Consider the following 16,332-nt stretch of genomic DNA (forward strand, 5'->3'; position numbering starts at 1 on the left):
TCCATCTCGAAAATAGATTTTTAAGAGGCAGACTCATTTCTATATGGACTCATAGAAACAATGTCTTTACTTTATTTATAATGATCCATGCATGCACCCATAAAACTACCAAAAATCAATAGAATTGGCCCCAATCATGCATATTGATTTTTTCTTTTCTTTTTTTGTTGTTATCATGCATGTTGTGCTTTATTATTATTATTATTATTATTATTATTATTATTATTATTATTATTATTATTATTATTATTATTATTATTATTATTATTATTATTATTATTATTATTATTATTATTATTATTATTATTATTATTATTATTATTATTATTATTATTATTATTATTATTATTATTATTATTATTATTATTATTATTATTATTATTATTATTGTCATTTATGGTGCACTTTTATGAAAGCAAATAACATATGTTCATTGTTATGTAGTACAATATTTATCTACGCTAATAATTGTTTTGATCTATCGTCAAAAAATGTTAACATATTGGCTTAATGTAGAAAATCACGATAATAATTGTTTTTTATTTTTTGTTGTTGTTATCATGCATGTTGTGCTTTTTTTTATTATTGTCATGCATGTTGCACTTCTATGAAAGCAATCATTGTTATGTAGTGCAATATTTATCTGCAATAATAATTGTTTTGATTTATCATCAAAAAATGTTAACAGATTGTCTTATGTAGAAAATCACTATTTTTAGAATTATGTTTAGATTCATGTTAATATATTAGGCCTCAAGGCAGGTCATATTTTTCTCGTACGTTTAACACATGTTCAAAATTTGTAATAATATTATGTAATAGGAAATAGATCATAACTCTAGAAGTCACTCATACCACATTCAAAGTTTGTGGGAACTATGTGAATAATAGGAAATGGGTCATAACCCTAGAAACCACTCAATTCGTAAGGGTTCTTTGAACAAAGATCGAAATAGAGATGCACGTTAACACTACATATTTATATGATTAATGGATATTATTTTCTATGTTCAATGCACGTAATCCAACTAGTCTCTATTAATGTTGTCATATTCGCTTCGCAGTGTTTTTCGGTTTGGTAAGAAAAATAAAGCAATTTAGTGCTTCGGGCAATTCAGAAGAAAACTTTAGACTTTTTAGTTAATATAAATAAGTTAGATATTTATATATAAAATATATACAAATAATAAAAAAAATAAAATAAAATTGTATATAGCTACTTCCTTGCTGCCCGAAGTAAACCCAAATTTGATCGAAGCAGCACGAAACGACTTGAATCTGGCCAAAGCAGCAACACCATGCTTCGCTTCACGAAATGGCTTGAATCTGACCAAAGCGGCAACCTCATGCTTCGCTTCGTTTCGGTTTATGCCTAAAATCCAAAGGCCTAATGCAAATTTGATAACTCGGATCTCCATTTCTTCATCTTCAATTATTGTACAATTAATAAAATTTACTGCAAGAGACACGCTTTGCTCCTTTTAATTAAGAACATTTATTGTAAGAGACACATTCAGTTTTTTTTTCTAACTTTTTATTAAAAAGTAAAAAAAAAGACAAAAATCCAACGTGTCACTCAAGTGTTTTTTAAGACAAAGATAAGAAAGTGCACGTAAAGGTCGAGTAAAGAAAGATGGTGAGGGATGGGCACCAACCTATGAATTGGTCCCACCTTTGGTCCCAACTCAATTGCTCCATTATTTAACAACAACAATAATGCTAATACTAATATAATAATCAAAGATTGGAATCATGCAATTAATGGAAACGAAAACAAGAATTCTTGTCCCGAGGTTATGAAAAAAAACACAAAGGAAGCCATGCATTACTACCTTCTTCTTTGGTGAGGAGGAGGCGGACTTGAACAAAGCAAGCAGTAGTAGGCCGAGCGGAAGCCCTGGTTTTCTGAGTCGGCGAAGTGCTGAATATGGAAAACCTTGTACTGACTCGGCCTTCTGTGAAAGCTGGATTTCATGGATCGCCGACGTTTTGGCCTTCGAGGCGTTGGTTCTCCTCGACTAAGTCTATCAGAAGCCCTGGTTTTTGCTTCTCTTCTCTTAAGGTACTCGTGTTTTTCTTCTAATTCTTTTCTACTTTTATTTGTACTCTTTTTTTTTGAGGTATTTCTACTTTTTTCGTTTCTTCTTTCATTTGATTGTTTTTTTTTTCCCCTGGAAGTTGGGTTGGGTTGCATGATAGAGGTTGGAGACCATGATGCTCTTACACCAATGGTTTAGCATACTTATTGTTCATGTGCTGATATTTGTTCGAACAATATGTTTTTTTCTGGCTTGCTACACTCGGTTTTTCGAACCACTAATACTATCAACATTAATATGGAAGTGGTTATGTTCGTGACTAATAATAATAATAATAATAATAATTATTATTATCATCATCATCCGAACCATTTAGGGCTGACTACATGAGTCGTATTTAGCTATTCTGCTCATAGGTTCACGATTCATGACAAGATTGGCAAAGTTATTTTGGGTTTATATGGCCATTAAAGACCTTATGAGAACTGGTAATCAAATATTTGATGTGGTCGAACATAAACTCGTTGGGAGAATGATCCTTTGTGGACTGAGATAGACGAATACTATTTGCCGTTACTTTGACGTGCTAGGCCAATCGAGTTGGAGAACCCTTGTTACCTGAACATATAAAACAAAACCTATGAGAGTTTGCAGGGTCATCCTTTGATGAGGTCGGAGTTGCCCAAGATTGTGAGCCAAGAGACTGTGTAGCCTTTGTGCGTGATAGTAGGCTTCTAGGGGCGAGGGCCAAATCCTGATCCTCGAACTATCACACGGCATGTACATATGATAGCCGTATCGGGAAAACAAGTCACCATTGACAGTGAAGCATGTGCATGTGCGAGAGGTTACCCCTATGAACCATAGAGCTGTGGTTGCATCAAGTCTGTGTAACCTTGGACTCGTCTCTAGGGGAGAACATGTAATCCATATTAGGATTGTATCCCCTTGCCTATTGGTTGACTTTCATAACCCATGGTCAGTGGGTCATTGTAACTGTTGGGTCAGTTTGAGAAAGCCAGTATAGATTATTGTCAACAGAAGAAGATAGAGTGCTTCAAGAAGATAGAGGAATTAATTATTTTTATGTTAAATGATTTTAAGATTGATTATTTAAATTTTTATAAATCTCTAGATATTTTATTTTACAAAATAGATTTATAAATTAAGAGATATTGAATTTTTAGTATTTGAATATTCAGAGAGAAATAATGTTTATTTCCAATATTCTAATAATTATTTTATGAATTTTATAATTCCGTAAATATATGGAGGCCCCACCATGAGCTATCGGGCCCACTATAAATAAATCACATGAGAAACTTTTGTGGGGCCCACTATAAATAAATCACACGGGAAAATTTTGTGGGGCCCACATGAGGCCACCTATGGTGGCACACCCACTCAAATGAAATCTTACTTATTATTTTATGATAAAGCCACCAAGGCTATCAATCAAGTTGAAATAATATAGTACGTTTTGAAATTATGGATGATTGATTTCAATTATATATGATGTCATAAGTAGACATTGGGAAATTAAAGTAAGATTGATAATTTTGTCCATATTTCATTATTTGATGGGATTAAGTTTAGGTAGCTGAAGGATAGGGTTATAGCATCTTCCTTTGAATCATGATGGCTGATCTAAGGATTTGATGACTAAGATATGTCACTCCACAAGTCTCTTATAATTAATGGTCTAGGTCTAATCTCCATAAAGATGACTAACCCCTAAAGAAACCCTAACCCCCTGAAAACTCTATAAATAACGGCCTCTCCCATTTCTAAATCTCTACACCTCTCTTCTCTCACTCTCTACTCTCTCAAACCTAGGGTGACATGCCATCCTTTAGGCTCTCTTTCTCATCTCTCTAAGACAGTTATCTCATCTATCTCCATTAGAACAGTAAAGTAAGGGGCAGCCCCAAGCTAGGTTCAAGAGGGGGCATGCCCCACTACTATTAGATAGTGAGGTCTAGGTTTTGTCTAAAAGTTGTTCAATTGCTCTTATATTTGTAAGGGTAGTAGCCAAGACTTTTTCATACTTTGTAGATCGGAGATAGACCATTGATCCCATGCGTCATTGGAGGACGAGATCCAGTATAGGGTGTACTAAGTCCGATTGAGGTAATCTTCCAGCATCTTGCTTTGTGCATTACAGTCTCTTTATTTCTTGTGCCTTGTTATTTCTATAAGTATTATATTTCTTTCGTTTATTAAATAAAAGATATTGTGATTAGTGGCAACAAGTGAGAACCTTTTTTTCTTATATATTTGTTTGTTTCGAGTAAATTTTATTGTACTTGGACTTTTTAAGTATTCTAGTCGATGATAAAAAAAAAATAATTAAAAATTATATACACAGTGCTTGATCTCCTTGTCCAACTTTCAATTAGTAATAGTACTAATAATAATGATAATGATGATGATGATGATGATGATGATGATGATGATGATAATAATAATAGTAATAATAATAATAATAATATGTCGTGTGCCCAACTGATCACATGCACTTCTATTGCTAGTTTTTATGAATAATCCACAAAAATTAAGAAATTTAAGTGGATCAATTTTTATTTATTTGCTTCCAACTAAAATTCAAATTGTTTCAGCTTGGTCTAGTACTATTAGCGTGCCTTCACCCTAATCATTCCTTGGAGCAGTACTTTGTTTTGTTTCTTATTAATGAATTTTCATATAAGCAGTTACTCAGGCCACCCTTTTGATGGTTTTGTATAGAGCTCTCGACATGTGGGGAGCCTATTTTTTCTTTCATGGACATCTTCCATACTCAATACAAATGCTAACAACTTCAACAAAAAAAAAAAAAAATCTTTAAATCTTTTATTTTAAAATTTTATTTCAAACCATATATTAAATCATAGATATTCTAATTTTTTATCTTTTAACCTTTAAACTAACTCTATTATTTTAAAATTTATTTATTTTTAAACAAATATAAAAAAGACATATATTTTTTTAACCCGTTATTTCTCTCTTTTCACATCATTTTCCCCTAAATCCTTCTCTGCCCAATTTTCGTCTCTCTTCCCCCGTCTCTCTTTCCCGTGTTTCCCCAAATCCCTCTCTATCTCCCGGCGTGTTCTCAGCCCCTCTCTCTCTCCGTGATTTCCAACCTCTCTCCCCATTATTCAATATTTTCAATATTTTGGTGATCGGATTAATCTTAGGAGAGACTTGTCAATTCCTCTCCCTTCTCTCTCTAAAATTCTGCACAGGGTTAAGAACTACTCTCCAAGTCCATGCTTTTAAGCCTAACACCCATAAACACGTCTCTCTAGAACCCCATGTTTGACAGAATCTCTCTCCTGTTCTTATTTACTCTCTCTCTCTCTCCTGCAAGAGCAAATCCCGAATGGCTGGTGCTCATGTCCATGCTCAAATAATCAGGTATGGGTTCATCAAGAACACATTTTACCGAACAATTTGCTCTCAAGTACGGGTTCATCAAGAACACATTTGTGCTGAACAATTTGCTCGTAATGTATTCCAAGTGCCACTACTTGGGCGAAGCCCGCAAAGTTTTTGATCGAATTCCTGAGAGAAACCTTGTATCTTGGACTTCCATGATCACTGGAACTGTTCAGAATGGAGAGCTGGTAGATGGGTTGTTTCTCTTTCTAGAGATGAAATGGGGAGGATTCATGGCCAATGAATTTGCTTTGGGTAGTGTTTTGATGGCCTGTTCAGGCTTAGAGGCTCTGAACTTTGGGTTCTCATTGCATGGTTATGCTCTAAAGATCGGAATTGAGTTTAACTTATTTGTTGGGTGTGCTCTATTGGATTTCTATGGAAAATTAAGGCTCATTTCCATGGCAGAGCATGTCTTTGAGAGCATTACAGATCCTGATGTAGCATGTTGAAATGCCTTGGTTACATGTTATGTGAATAATAGAGTTGCAGAGAAGGCATTCATGGCTGTTTCATTTATGCATAAGCAAAATTTACAGTTAGACCAATTCACCTTCCTAGTCATGCTCAAGGCCACACCATTTCGCCCAGTTTTGATATTGGGCGCCAAGTCCATGCCTTGATTATCCAATCTAAGGTGAGAAAGGGCCTCTCAGTTATCTCTCCATGAGAATAACCCCTGATTCCGAATAGAAAGGCAACGTAGCCAAATAAGCCAAAATCACGGGGGAGAGAGAGGGGTTAGAAAACACGGAGAGAGAGAGAGGTTGGTTGGGGAACAGAGAGAGAGAGAGGGGTACGGAAACACGGAGAGAGAGAGGTTGATTGGAACACACAGGGAGAGATAGAGAGGAGGGAGAGGTTGGGAAAACAAAGGGAGAGAGGGGTTAGAAAGTACGGAGAGAGAGAGAGAGAGAGAGGGTGATTGGAAAACGCAGGGAGAGATAAAGAGGGGTTGGGGGTGAGAGAGACGGCTTTGGGGAAATACGGGTAGAGAGAGGGAGCAAGAGAGGTCCGGGAGAATCATAACGAAGAGAGAAAAATTTGAGAGAATATATCGTGTATAGAAAAGCAGGGTTCAGAATAAATGTATTTTTGTTATATTTGTTAGGGCTAAAACAATAGTAAGAAGTTGATAAAGTTAATGGATTAGAAGATATATTTTGAGGCTTTAGATCTATTGATATATAAAAACCTAAAATAGAGAATAAGAAAAAAATTTCTCAAATAAAAATCATGTAAGTAGTGTATGGGACTTGGCCGAGTCTACTAACTCCGCTTATGGGCTACGCCGAGTACCTCCAAGTTGTGTGACAACCATTGAAGGAAAAATCAAGCAGTCAAACTGGTATCCGTCCGGTTAGATTGGAACCAATTGGTCAGTTTTGGTTTCGACTAGTGACCATTTTTTAATTTTTTAAAAACATTTATATAAAACATCAAAAATAAAGGATTTTGTTTGTAATGCATTTTTTTTAATGTTTTTATCATTGTGACAAATATTAGAAATTGTTTTGGCCATTAATACTTATTTTTACATTTTTTCATCTTTTTGTGAAAAATTTCAAAAATACCCTAAGCATAAATTGGTTATTTAAGGTCCATTTTTCATTAATTATCAACTTCATTTTGATGTTTTTTGTTTAATCATTCTTTAAATATATTTTTTATATTTTATTAAATATTTTTTGTATTTTTGTAAATTTTTTTAACACTTTTTTGACTGCACAAGACTTACATAGTTAGAATGGTTGAACCGGCCGGTATACCGGTTAGGTCTGTTGAACCGCTTCTGGGCCATGTCCGGTTAACTATTCCGGTTCGATTTTTCTTGCACGGATGACAACTCAAGGTATTTAAAAATTCCAAAAAAAATGAAAAAATGAAAGTTATACAATTTTTTTTATATGATTTAAGATGCATTTGGCAATGATTGGTGAGTGTTTTTTTGCCATAATTACAAATATTATTCTTTTTTGGATTTTTTTAAATATCCCAATCTGAAAATTGGGGTTTCTTAAGTCCATGTTTTCTCTACTTTTTTATACTTGTTTTAAATTTTTAAAGGTATTTTAGGTTTGATTTTACTTTTAATGTATGCGTTTTGTAATTCAAATTTCTTAAATATTTTTTCTATCTTTTTGGGCCCTTTTGTCATGTGCTGGACTCGGCCGAGTGACCCACTTCGAGCCGAGGAAAGTTTCTGTACGTTGCATATGAGACAAAGGGTTTCATCAATAACACTCCTCCTCCCGTCAAATCAACCTTATCCTCACAATTTGGAAACTTTTGCTTTTGAAGTTCAAAATGATCTTCATACCCCGTTGTTGGCTTTTTCTCTTTAACCTTCTGTTTGCATCTTTTTAAGCCTTTCCTCTTGTTTGACTACTTTTGCATGCTTTGTATGTGTGAAGCCAAATCACATATGTGAGCTTCACTTGTTTATCTTTTCTTGTTGACTTTTGTTTCTTTAGTCAACTCAATTGGATTGGTTTTTTATCCAAGGGTTGGGGTTCATTGAGAGGCCCATGGGTTTTTCCTCTTTGTTTTAGAGTGAGGAAAAAAAAAAAAGGGAAGAAAAGGAGAGAGCTTATGTAGGGTTCTAGTGTACTCTGTTTTGCCCTTCTTTGTAGAGAGAGAAATTCAAAAATTTTGGGTCATCCATTTGGGTTTTTTGGACCCTGTTGGTTCTATTTTAGAAACAGAAAGTGCACACTTGTAGTGTGTTTGGAGCCTTGCTTTGGGCCTTGTTAATGATTCATAAACTTGTAGTAAATTGGAGCTTGAATCTCATTTTTCTCTTGTAATCTCCATTTATTAGTAAGTTGAGCCTCTCACCATTCTCCCATGGATGTAGGTCACGACTGAACCACATTAAATCTTTGTGCTCTATGATGTTCATGCTGTATTTTCATTTCATGATGTTTTGATTCCATATTGTTTCTATTGCTGGTTTATGTGATTTATGATGCACAATAGCTGTTAATATGACACACCCATGCTGTATTTTCACCACCTTCGATCACCACAATTGGTATCAAAGCTTAGGTTTTGTGTTTCATCGTGTTTGTGAAGAAAATGGTTTTGTTATTGTGCTTATTTACTGTATTTTTCCTAAAATGGAACGGGCAATGGAATTTGAAAAACTAAATCAAAATAATTGGTCAATATGAAATATGATATCGGAAAATATCTTGTTGGAGAAGACTAGATAGACTACTTCGAATAAAAGATGCCATGCGTGTTGGAATGGAAGATTAGGAATAAGATATTCTTAATCAACATGTTTGGCAGCAGTTAGACCTTGTAATTCACCCTCAAGTTTATTTGATGTTTGTCAATGTAAAACATTTGCATAGCTTTGTTGGAGCAATGTTTTTAACAACCCTCTGGCGCAAATAAAATGAATGCGCTGAAAAAGTTTTAAAAATGAAAGAAGATTCAACCATTAGAGCTCATGTGAGTGAATTTAATTCTATTTCTGCACAATTGAGATCTTTAAAAGTTAATTTAGATGAATAAATTTTATGTTTGCTTTTGCTGAGTTCTTTACTTGTTAGTTGGGATACCTTGGTTACCACTGTGACAAATACAATGGGTAACATGTTTAAGTTGAAAGACGTGGTTGCTTCATTGCTAAATGAAGAGATTAGAAATACATCTACACAAAAGCTTGCTGAATCAAATCAAGTATTGGCAGCAAGAGATAGAGGAATGAGATCAACCCTCTGGATTTGAGGTAAATCTCATGCCAAAGGCAGGTCCAAGTCATAGAGTAAGAAGGTTACTTGTTGGTATTACAAGAAACCTAGGTTATGCTTTGAAGAATAAGCAAAAGGCCTAGAGCAAGGATAACCATGCCAAAGAAAGTACTGTATCTGATGGTGAAGATGGAGTCACTTTAGTGTTGTATGTACAACACTGTCTGTTGAAGATACTTGGGTCTTGGACTCTGGTGTTTCATTTCGTGTTTGCCCAGAAAGATCATACTTTTCATCATATATAGATGTTGATGATGGTTTTATCTATCTTAGTCATGATCGAGCTTACAAAATTTTGGGCATTGGAAATATTGTTATCAAACAATAAGATGCAAATAAGCACACATTGAGTAATGTGAGGCATGTTCCTGACTTGACGAAAAATCTCATTTTTACTGGGCAATTAGATGACTCTAGTTTCAAAATGACTTTTGAAAATGGGTTATAGAAGATTTCAAGATGTTGCATGACAATGTTAAAGGGGCAGAAGGATGGAAGTTTCTACATTCTTCATGGCACGACTCAAAGGAATGATGCTGCAGAGAAGAGCATTGCTATAGTTAGTAAGCAAGAGGACATGCAAGTTTGGCATAGTCACATGGGTCATCTTAGTGAGCATGATATGAAGGTATTACAAAGTCAAACTCTTATTCCTATTTCTAAGTATTCCTTTCTTGATTTTTGTGATCATTGTGCCAAAGGTAAGCAACGTAAAGTTGGTTTTAAAAGAAATGATTAAAAGTAAAGCATTAGAATTGATATATTTTGATGTTTGTGGCCCCGTTAATGTTAAATCTCTTGGTGAAGCTTCTTATTTTATCACTTTTTTAAATGATTATTTTAGAAAGTGTTGGTTGTATCCTTTGGCATCTAAGGTTTAAGTGTTTGAAGTTTTCAAAGCCAAGGCTGAAAAAGAAACAGAGCGATTTATTAAAGGCCTGTAAACCAATAATGGTAGTGAATATTGCTCAAATGCTTTTGATGCTTTTTGTAGAGAGAATACAATTATATATTTGATCAATAGATCTCCTAGTGTACCCTTGAATGGTGAAATACCTGAAATTCTTTGGAGAGGTAAGAGTGTGTCATATGAACATTGAGAACATTTGGGTGTGAAGCTTATGTTTAAGTGCCAAGTGAAAGTAGAGCCAAGCTAGATGCCAAGTCAAGAAGATGTGTTTTTCTTTGGTATTGTGGTGGTAATAAATGTTATAGGATTTGGGATCTTATTGCTAAGAAGACCATAAAAAGTAGGGATGTTCTCTTTAATGAGAATGTGATGTTTTTGAAAAGAAGCAATAAGAGTCAAAGTAAGACAGGCTTGTTGTGGACATACAAGTCCAAAATCCCATTGTTTAACCTTGGCAAATACAAAAAACTCAACGGGGTGATGTTAGTTATGAGGAAGACATTGGATTGATTGAAGATGAAGAAAGCCTATCTGTTATAACCTGTGCCAAAATTGAGAGAATCTATACGTCTTTACAAGCCCACATGTAGATACTATATTTCCTTAAATAAGCCCACATGTAGATACTATATTTCTTTAAATTATGCTTTGTATACTGATAGTGGTGAATTTGAGTCTTTTCAGAAGGCTATTTATTGCCATAATGCTAAAAAGTGGCATAAGGCAATGGAGGAGGAGATTGATGATTTGCATAATAATAATAATACATGGGAGTTGGTGGAGCTTCTACATGGGAAGAAAACATTGAAGTATAGGTGGGTGTATGCAATTAAGTAGGAGGCAAATGGTCATATGCGCTATAAGGCCAGACTTAAGGTGAAAGGCTATGGGCAAAAACCAGGTGTTGATTTTAATGAAATTTTTGCTCATGTTGTTAAGTATAGCTTTATTAGAGTTGTTTTATCTTTGGTTGCTAACTTAATTTGAAGCTAGAACAACTTGATATTAAAACTGCTTTCTTGCATGGTGATCTTGAAGAAGAGATTTATATGTATTAGTCTGAAGGTTTTGAGAACAAAACTAATCCAAACTTTGTTTGCAAGTTGAAAAATGGATTGTATGGTTTGACGCAAACATCTAGGCAATGGAATAAGAAATTTGACAATTTTATGCTGAGTGAAGGCTATTCTAGATGTGAATTTGATCATTGAGTGTACTTCAACGATTCAACATATGATTCTTTTATTATTTTGTTGCTTTATGTTGATGATATGCTTGTTGCTAGCAATGATCTCAATAAAATCAAGCGTTTGAAGCTTGATATGTCCAAACATTTTGCCACCAAGGATCTTGGACCAACCAAGAAGATGTTGGGCATGCATATCTATAGAGATAGAAAGTAAGTGAGCTTTAGTTGAGTCAATCTGAATATATTTCTAAAGTTCTTGAACGTTTTAATATGATTGACTGTAAATCTGTTTCTACACCATTAGCTCCACATTTTAACTTTTCTAAAAATGACTTCAATGAATGAGGTAGATAAAAGTAAGATGAAGAATGTTCCATATACTTCTGTATTGGGTAGTTTGATATATGCGATGGTTGTACTAGACCTGATATTGCCTACGCAGTGGGAATTGTTTCTAGATTTATGTCTAATCCAGGTTGCGAACATTGACAATCAATTAAGTGGGTCTTTCAGTATTTGAAGGGGGCGCGAAATATATGTTTGTGTTTTGAAAACTCATCATTAGAAGTGTTTGGTTATGTAGATGCAGATTATGCCAGGTGCCATAACACTAGAAGTCCTACCACTGGGTACATTTTCAAGGTTGGTGGTGGTGCAGTCAGCTGGATGTCAAGGTTGCAAAATATTGTTGTCTTGTTATCAACTGAAGCCGAGTATGTGGCATTGACAGAGGAAGCAAAGGAAATGATTCGGTTGAGGAGGTTACTTGACCAGATTGGGGTGAAATAAGATAGATATACTATGCATTGTGATAACTAGAGTGCTATTCGTACGGTTAAGAATTCAGCTTATCACTCCAAGAAAAAACAATAGAGGTCAGATACCTTTTCATTCGGTTGGTCCTGGTGCGTAGAGATCTGCAGGAGGACAAGATCCACACTAAGAAGACCCTTGCAGATATGTTGACAAAGATTATCTTAATTTAAAAGATTAAGATGTGTAGAAGGCTTTCGGGGTTGGAGGTGACATAACCTCGAGAGGATGGAAAGTTGTGCATTGGTGGTTGTTTTATAGGTTTGGTGATTTGTCTTCAAGTTGGAGATTGTTGTATGTATGAAGCCAAATCACACATGTGGATTTCATTTTTTTATCTTTTCTTGTCGACATTTCTTCCTTTATTCTAAACTATTTGATTGGTTTTTTATCCAAGGGCTGGGGTGCATTGAGAGTCTCATGTTTAAAAGGGCTTTCCTCTTTGTTTTAGAGTGAGAAAAAAAGAAGAAGAAAAGGAGAGAGCTCATGTAGGGTTCTGCTGTACCCTGTTTTCTCTCCTTTGTAGAGAGAGAAAGTGGGGAATTTTAGGTCCTCCGCTTGGGTTTTTGGAACCCTATGGGTGGCTCTATTTTAGAGAGAGAGTGCACATTTGTAGTGTGTTTGGAGCCGTGCTTTGAGCTCTGTTTTTTAGCGATAAAGTTGGTGCAAATTGGAGCTTTGGATCTCATTTTTCTCTTGTAATCTCCATTGAATCAGTAAGTCATTGAATCAGTAAGTAAAGTCTCGCACCATTCTCCCGTGGATGTAGGTCACCATCTGTGACTGAACCATGTTAAATCTTTGTGCTTTGTGATGTTCGTACTGCTGTATTTTCATTTCATGATGTTGTTTTGATTCCATATTGTTTCTATTGTTGGTTTATGTGATATATGATGCACAATAGTTGTTAATGTGCCACACCTTTGCTGTATCTTCACCACGTTCAATCACAACATCTCTCTCTCTCTCTCTCGTATTCTTCTTTCTCTTTAAAACTTAGGGAGCCACTTTGACCAAAGGGTATTTTGCTTACTACTATTCTCTAAAGAATTTTATCTTTGAGTGGCCCCTGTTAATGGTGCTTATGAAATGTGGTCTCAATCATGCATACATCGTGGCAAATTTTATCTATAAACTTACTAATAAACAATTGACATAGAAAGATAAAATCAACATTGTTTATTAGAAACACTTCAATATAGACCTATGATTTAAAAGACTGTGACTGAGGCTCAAACTCGTTCGAACACGGTGGGGTACTAAGTCCAGTTTAGAAGTCTGAGGATTGACTCGAGTCACACTGGGTCATGTTTGCACTACTGTGTTATTTGCATGAGACTCAGTCCAGTTTGGGTGAAACTCAAGCAATTCCTGACCACTGACTAATGCTTGGACACTGACAAGTCTGACCTCAAGTTAGTGTTTTGAATCAGTGACACAGTAGTTGCTACTCTATCCAACCACTTGTTGAGGAGTTATAAAGTTTGAATATGGGATTATATAGAGCAAAGATTATGAGGCTGTGTTGTTTGCTTGTTGTCTATTTGATATTTGATCACATTACACAAGAGGTTATCTCACGTACCACAACATCAAAATTATGATCTAGTGTTACAGATATACATGCTTGTTTGGTTCTTATTTTTATAGAACTAATTTCATTCATCTTTACTTCATATGTTATAATAATATCCTACGATGTTGCTCTGATACAAGTTTTGATGATCCCATAGAAACTACAAAAATGTACTTGGTGAAAAATGAAAGAAAATAATGCCTCTTAGAGGGGCTACCTTTTTACATCTACAACCACTTTGTGGAGGCTACCACCCAAAGCCTATATATAATATTTTATTTTCTTCTAGTCTGTTTTTATTTCCTAAGCGTACTTATATATGTTCAAGTGTACTCTAAGCTTGCTCAAACTTTTTCCCAAATCTTCGAATAAATCTATATAATTGAGGGTTCGTCTCCTACCCCATTATATGATTTTGTAGTTAATAGAAAGTCTTTGAACTCTAAGGTGTCAATCATAATGCCATGTGGGGTAGATGTGGAGGCTTCATTGAAGAGACTTGATTAGAAATTGGAATTGACTTGGATTGTGCTTACAAGATAAGGTTACACCTAATTAAGTTTCTTATTTTACTATAACTAAGTAAAAGGGTTAAACAGATCCTTTTGATTTGAGAAAGAACATTAAGGAGGTTGCCCCCTCGGAGTGGATAGAGTTATAAGGACATACCCTTAGAGGAATTGTTTTATCTATATTACATTATTAAGCCATTGCTAAGGGGTGGACACGTGTTGAAAAAATAAGAGGGTGGTTCCTAATTCTAGATTATATGTAGGGCACGCAATTTCTAAATTAAAAAACGCGTAGGGTGCCCAATCCCTATCTTTAATGGAGAGAGATGTGTATTAAGCCAGAGTTAAAGGGGTTTGCTTTTTCCTTGGTATTGCTATTTGTGACAATTTAGTTTTTAGTGTTTTCTCTATGTCGCATGATTCATTAGTTTTAGTGTACTTCTCTATTATACTTTTCATTGTGTGGGATGTTTTAGCCATGGATTGAAGCAAGTGAGAGTCTATATTTACAAAAATATAAAAATATATACAATAATTATATAATTATTTTTAGTTAAAGAAAGTTGTTATTGTGTTGAAAATGGAATTGAGAGATGTTGATTTCTCTCTGCTTTTTTTTTTTTCTAATCAATCATCGTGGAATTTGAGACACACCACTCACCCAAGTCGCCCCACTCACTTAAATGTGGAGTCTCTCTCAAAGATTAGTACATTAAAAAAAAATTGTTTAAGTCTAGATTCCGCCGTGCCAGTTTGTCCACTGCGGAGATAACAATTGTCCACTGCAGAGATAACAACATAATTCATCTCTTTTCCCATCTCCATAGTGGAGATAACAACGGAAACCTTAGACCCATCTCTAGCCAAAAAAATGGATAGATTTGTGATCTAGAAACAAATATAGGAGAGACTTCATATCTTTATAGACATTGCTGATTAATTGAAGGAAGAAAAAATTCATCTCTTTCCCCATTTTGTATTCCCCACATTGCTGATTAATTAAAGGAAGATAGAGTTCATCTCTTACCCCATTTGTATTCCTCATTATAGCACGTGCCTTCATATGTTTTATGGTGGAGTTTTTTTCTTGCAGTTTTTTCATGATTGATATTTGATTCTAAGTTATGCATTGACGAGTTTCATGAAATCCTCTCTCGATCTCTCTGAATCATTGTTATTTGGCTCTTTTTTAGTGCTACTTATCTATTATAGATATGAAGAATATCTGAAGTAAATATCAAAGTATTTGAAGAAAAATGCTTAGGATGAGCGATGCAGTTGTGTAGGATTTTTGGTGATTTTTATGTAGTCGTGTAGGATTCTGGTGATTTGAGTTTGTTCGTGTCTTTAGGGACGATTTAAATATGCAGATAGATAGTCATGTTTTTTGCATTCTCAATCTTTTTTGATATGTGTTGGGATCCCATGCTACATATGTAACTAATAGTTGTCGTTTAACTATTTTAATTTTTATTTTAAGTAAGTCTACATAATTGTCAAGATTTGCAAATTTTATATACATAATTCCTCAATATTAGCTTATTGCTAACTTCTGATTTTTTTAACTAAAATTTTTATTCGTTTAAGTTGTGGGATTTGCTACGGTTGGAGACTTAGATTATTGACAATATGTTTGATCCTTGGTATAATTTTCTATTGCCTCTTTCAATATTTAATTTTTACTCTTCTCTATAATGAGAATTTTTTTAAAATTATATTTGCAGCGAGCTTATTTGTTGAATATTGTTATTTATTTTAATTTTAATTTATTAGTATTTTAATTTGCTTTTATTGGTTTAAATTTATACTTGGCATCCCCCGCTTTATTTTTAATTCAATTTTCTTCTATGATGTCCATATCATATATGTACTCACATTTAGGACTAATTTTTATTTTTAATATCTTTTATATTTTTTCATATTCAATTTTGTAGTTTTTAGGTATAAAATTAAATTGATTTCTCCAAGAAACTTCATTATTGAAAAATAGAACCAAATTTTTGGTTAAAATATTGAGAAAGTCTTTCAAAATAGATTGAGATGTATGATAAAGTTGAGTAAACGCTTTGTATGATACTTTCCTCCCCTCGTCTC

General features: G+C 34.3%; 1 protein-coding gene across 3 annotated transcripts in view; it reads left to right on the forward strand.

The window, feature by feature from the left end:
- Window positions 1-1,728: 1,728 nt before the first annotated feature.
- The window catches only part of LOC18445578 (branched-chain amino acid aminotransferase 2, chloroplastic), a 45,945-nt gene continuing 31,341 nt past the window's right edge, over window positions 1,729-16,332 (forward strand). The window contains exons 1-2 of one of the 3 annotated variants that reach the window (XR_016045159.1): window positions 1,808-2,062; window positions 9,720-9,866. Coding sequence is in view for 2 of the 3 variants with exons in the window: in XM_011629248.3 (XP_011627550.3) it covers window positions 1,928-2,062 (135 nt within the window). In the remaining variant the exon portion in view is untranslated. Of the gene's footprint in view, window positions 2,063-9,719; window positions 9,867-16,332 lie in introns of those variants that run through there. The other 2 variants (XM_011629248.3, XM_088852694.1) reach the window with 2 other exon arrangements.

The sequence above is a fragment of the Amborella trichopoda genome, chromosome 12, assembly GCF_054954075.1.
Source record: "Amborella trichopoda isolate Santa Cruz 75 chromosome 12, AtrichopodaSantaCruz75HAP2 v2.0, whole genome shotgun sequence".
NCBI lineage: Eukaryota > Viridiplantae > Streptophyta > Magnoliopsida > Amborellales > Amborellaceae > Amborella > Amborella trichopoda.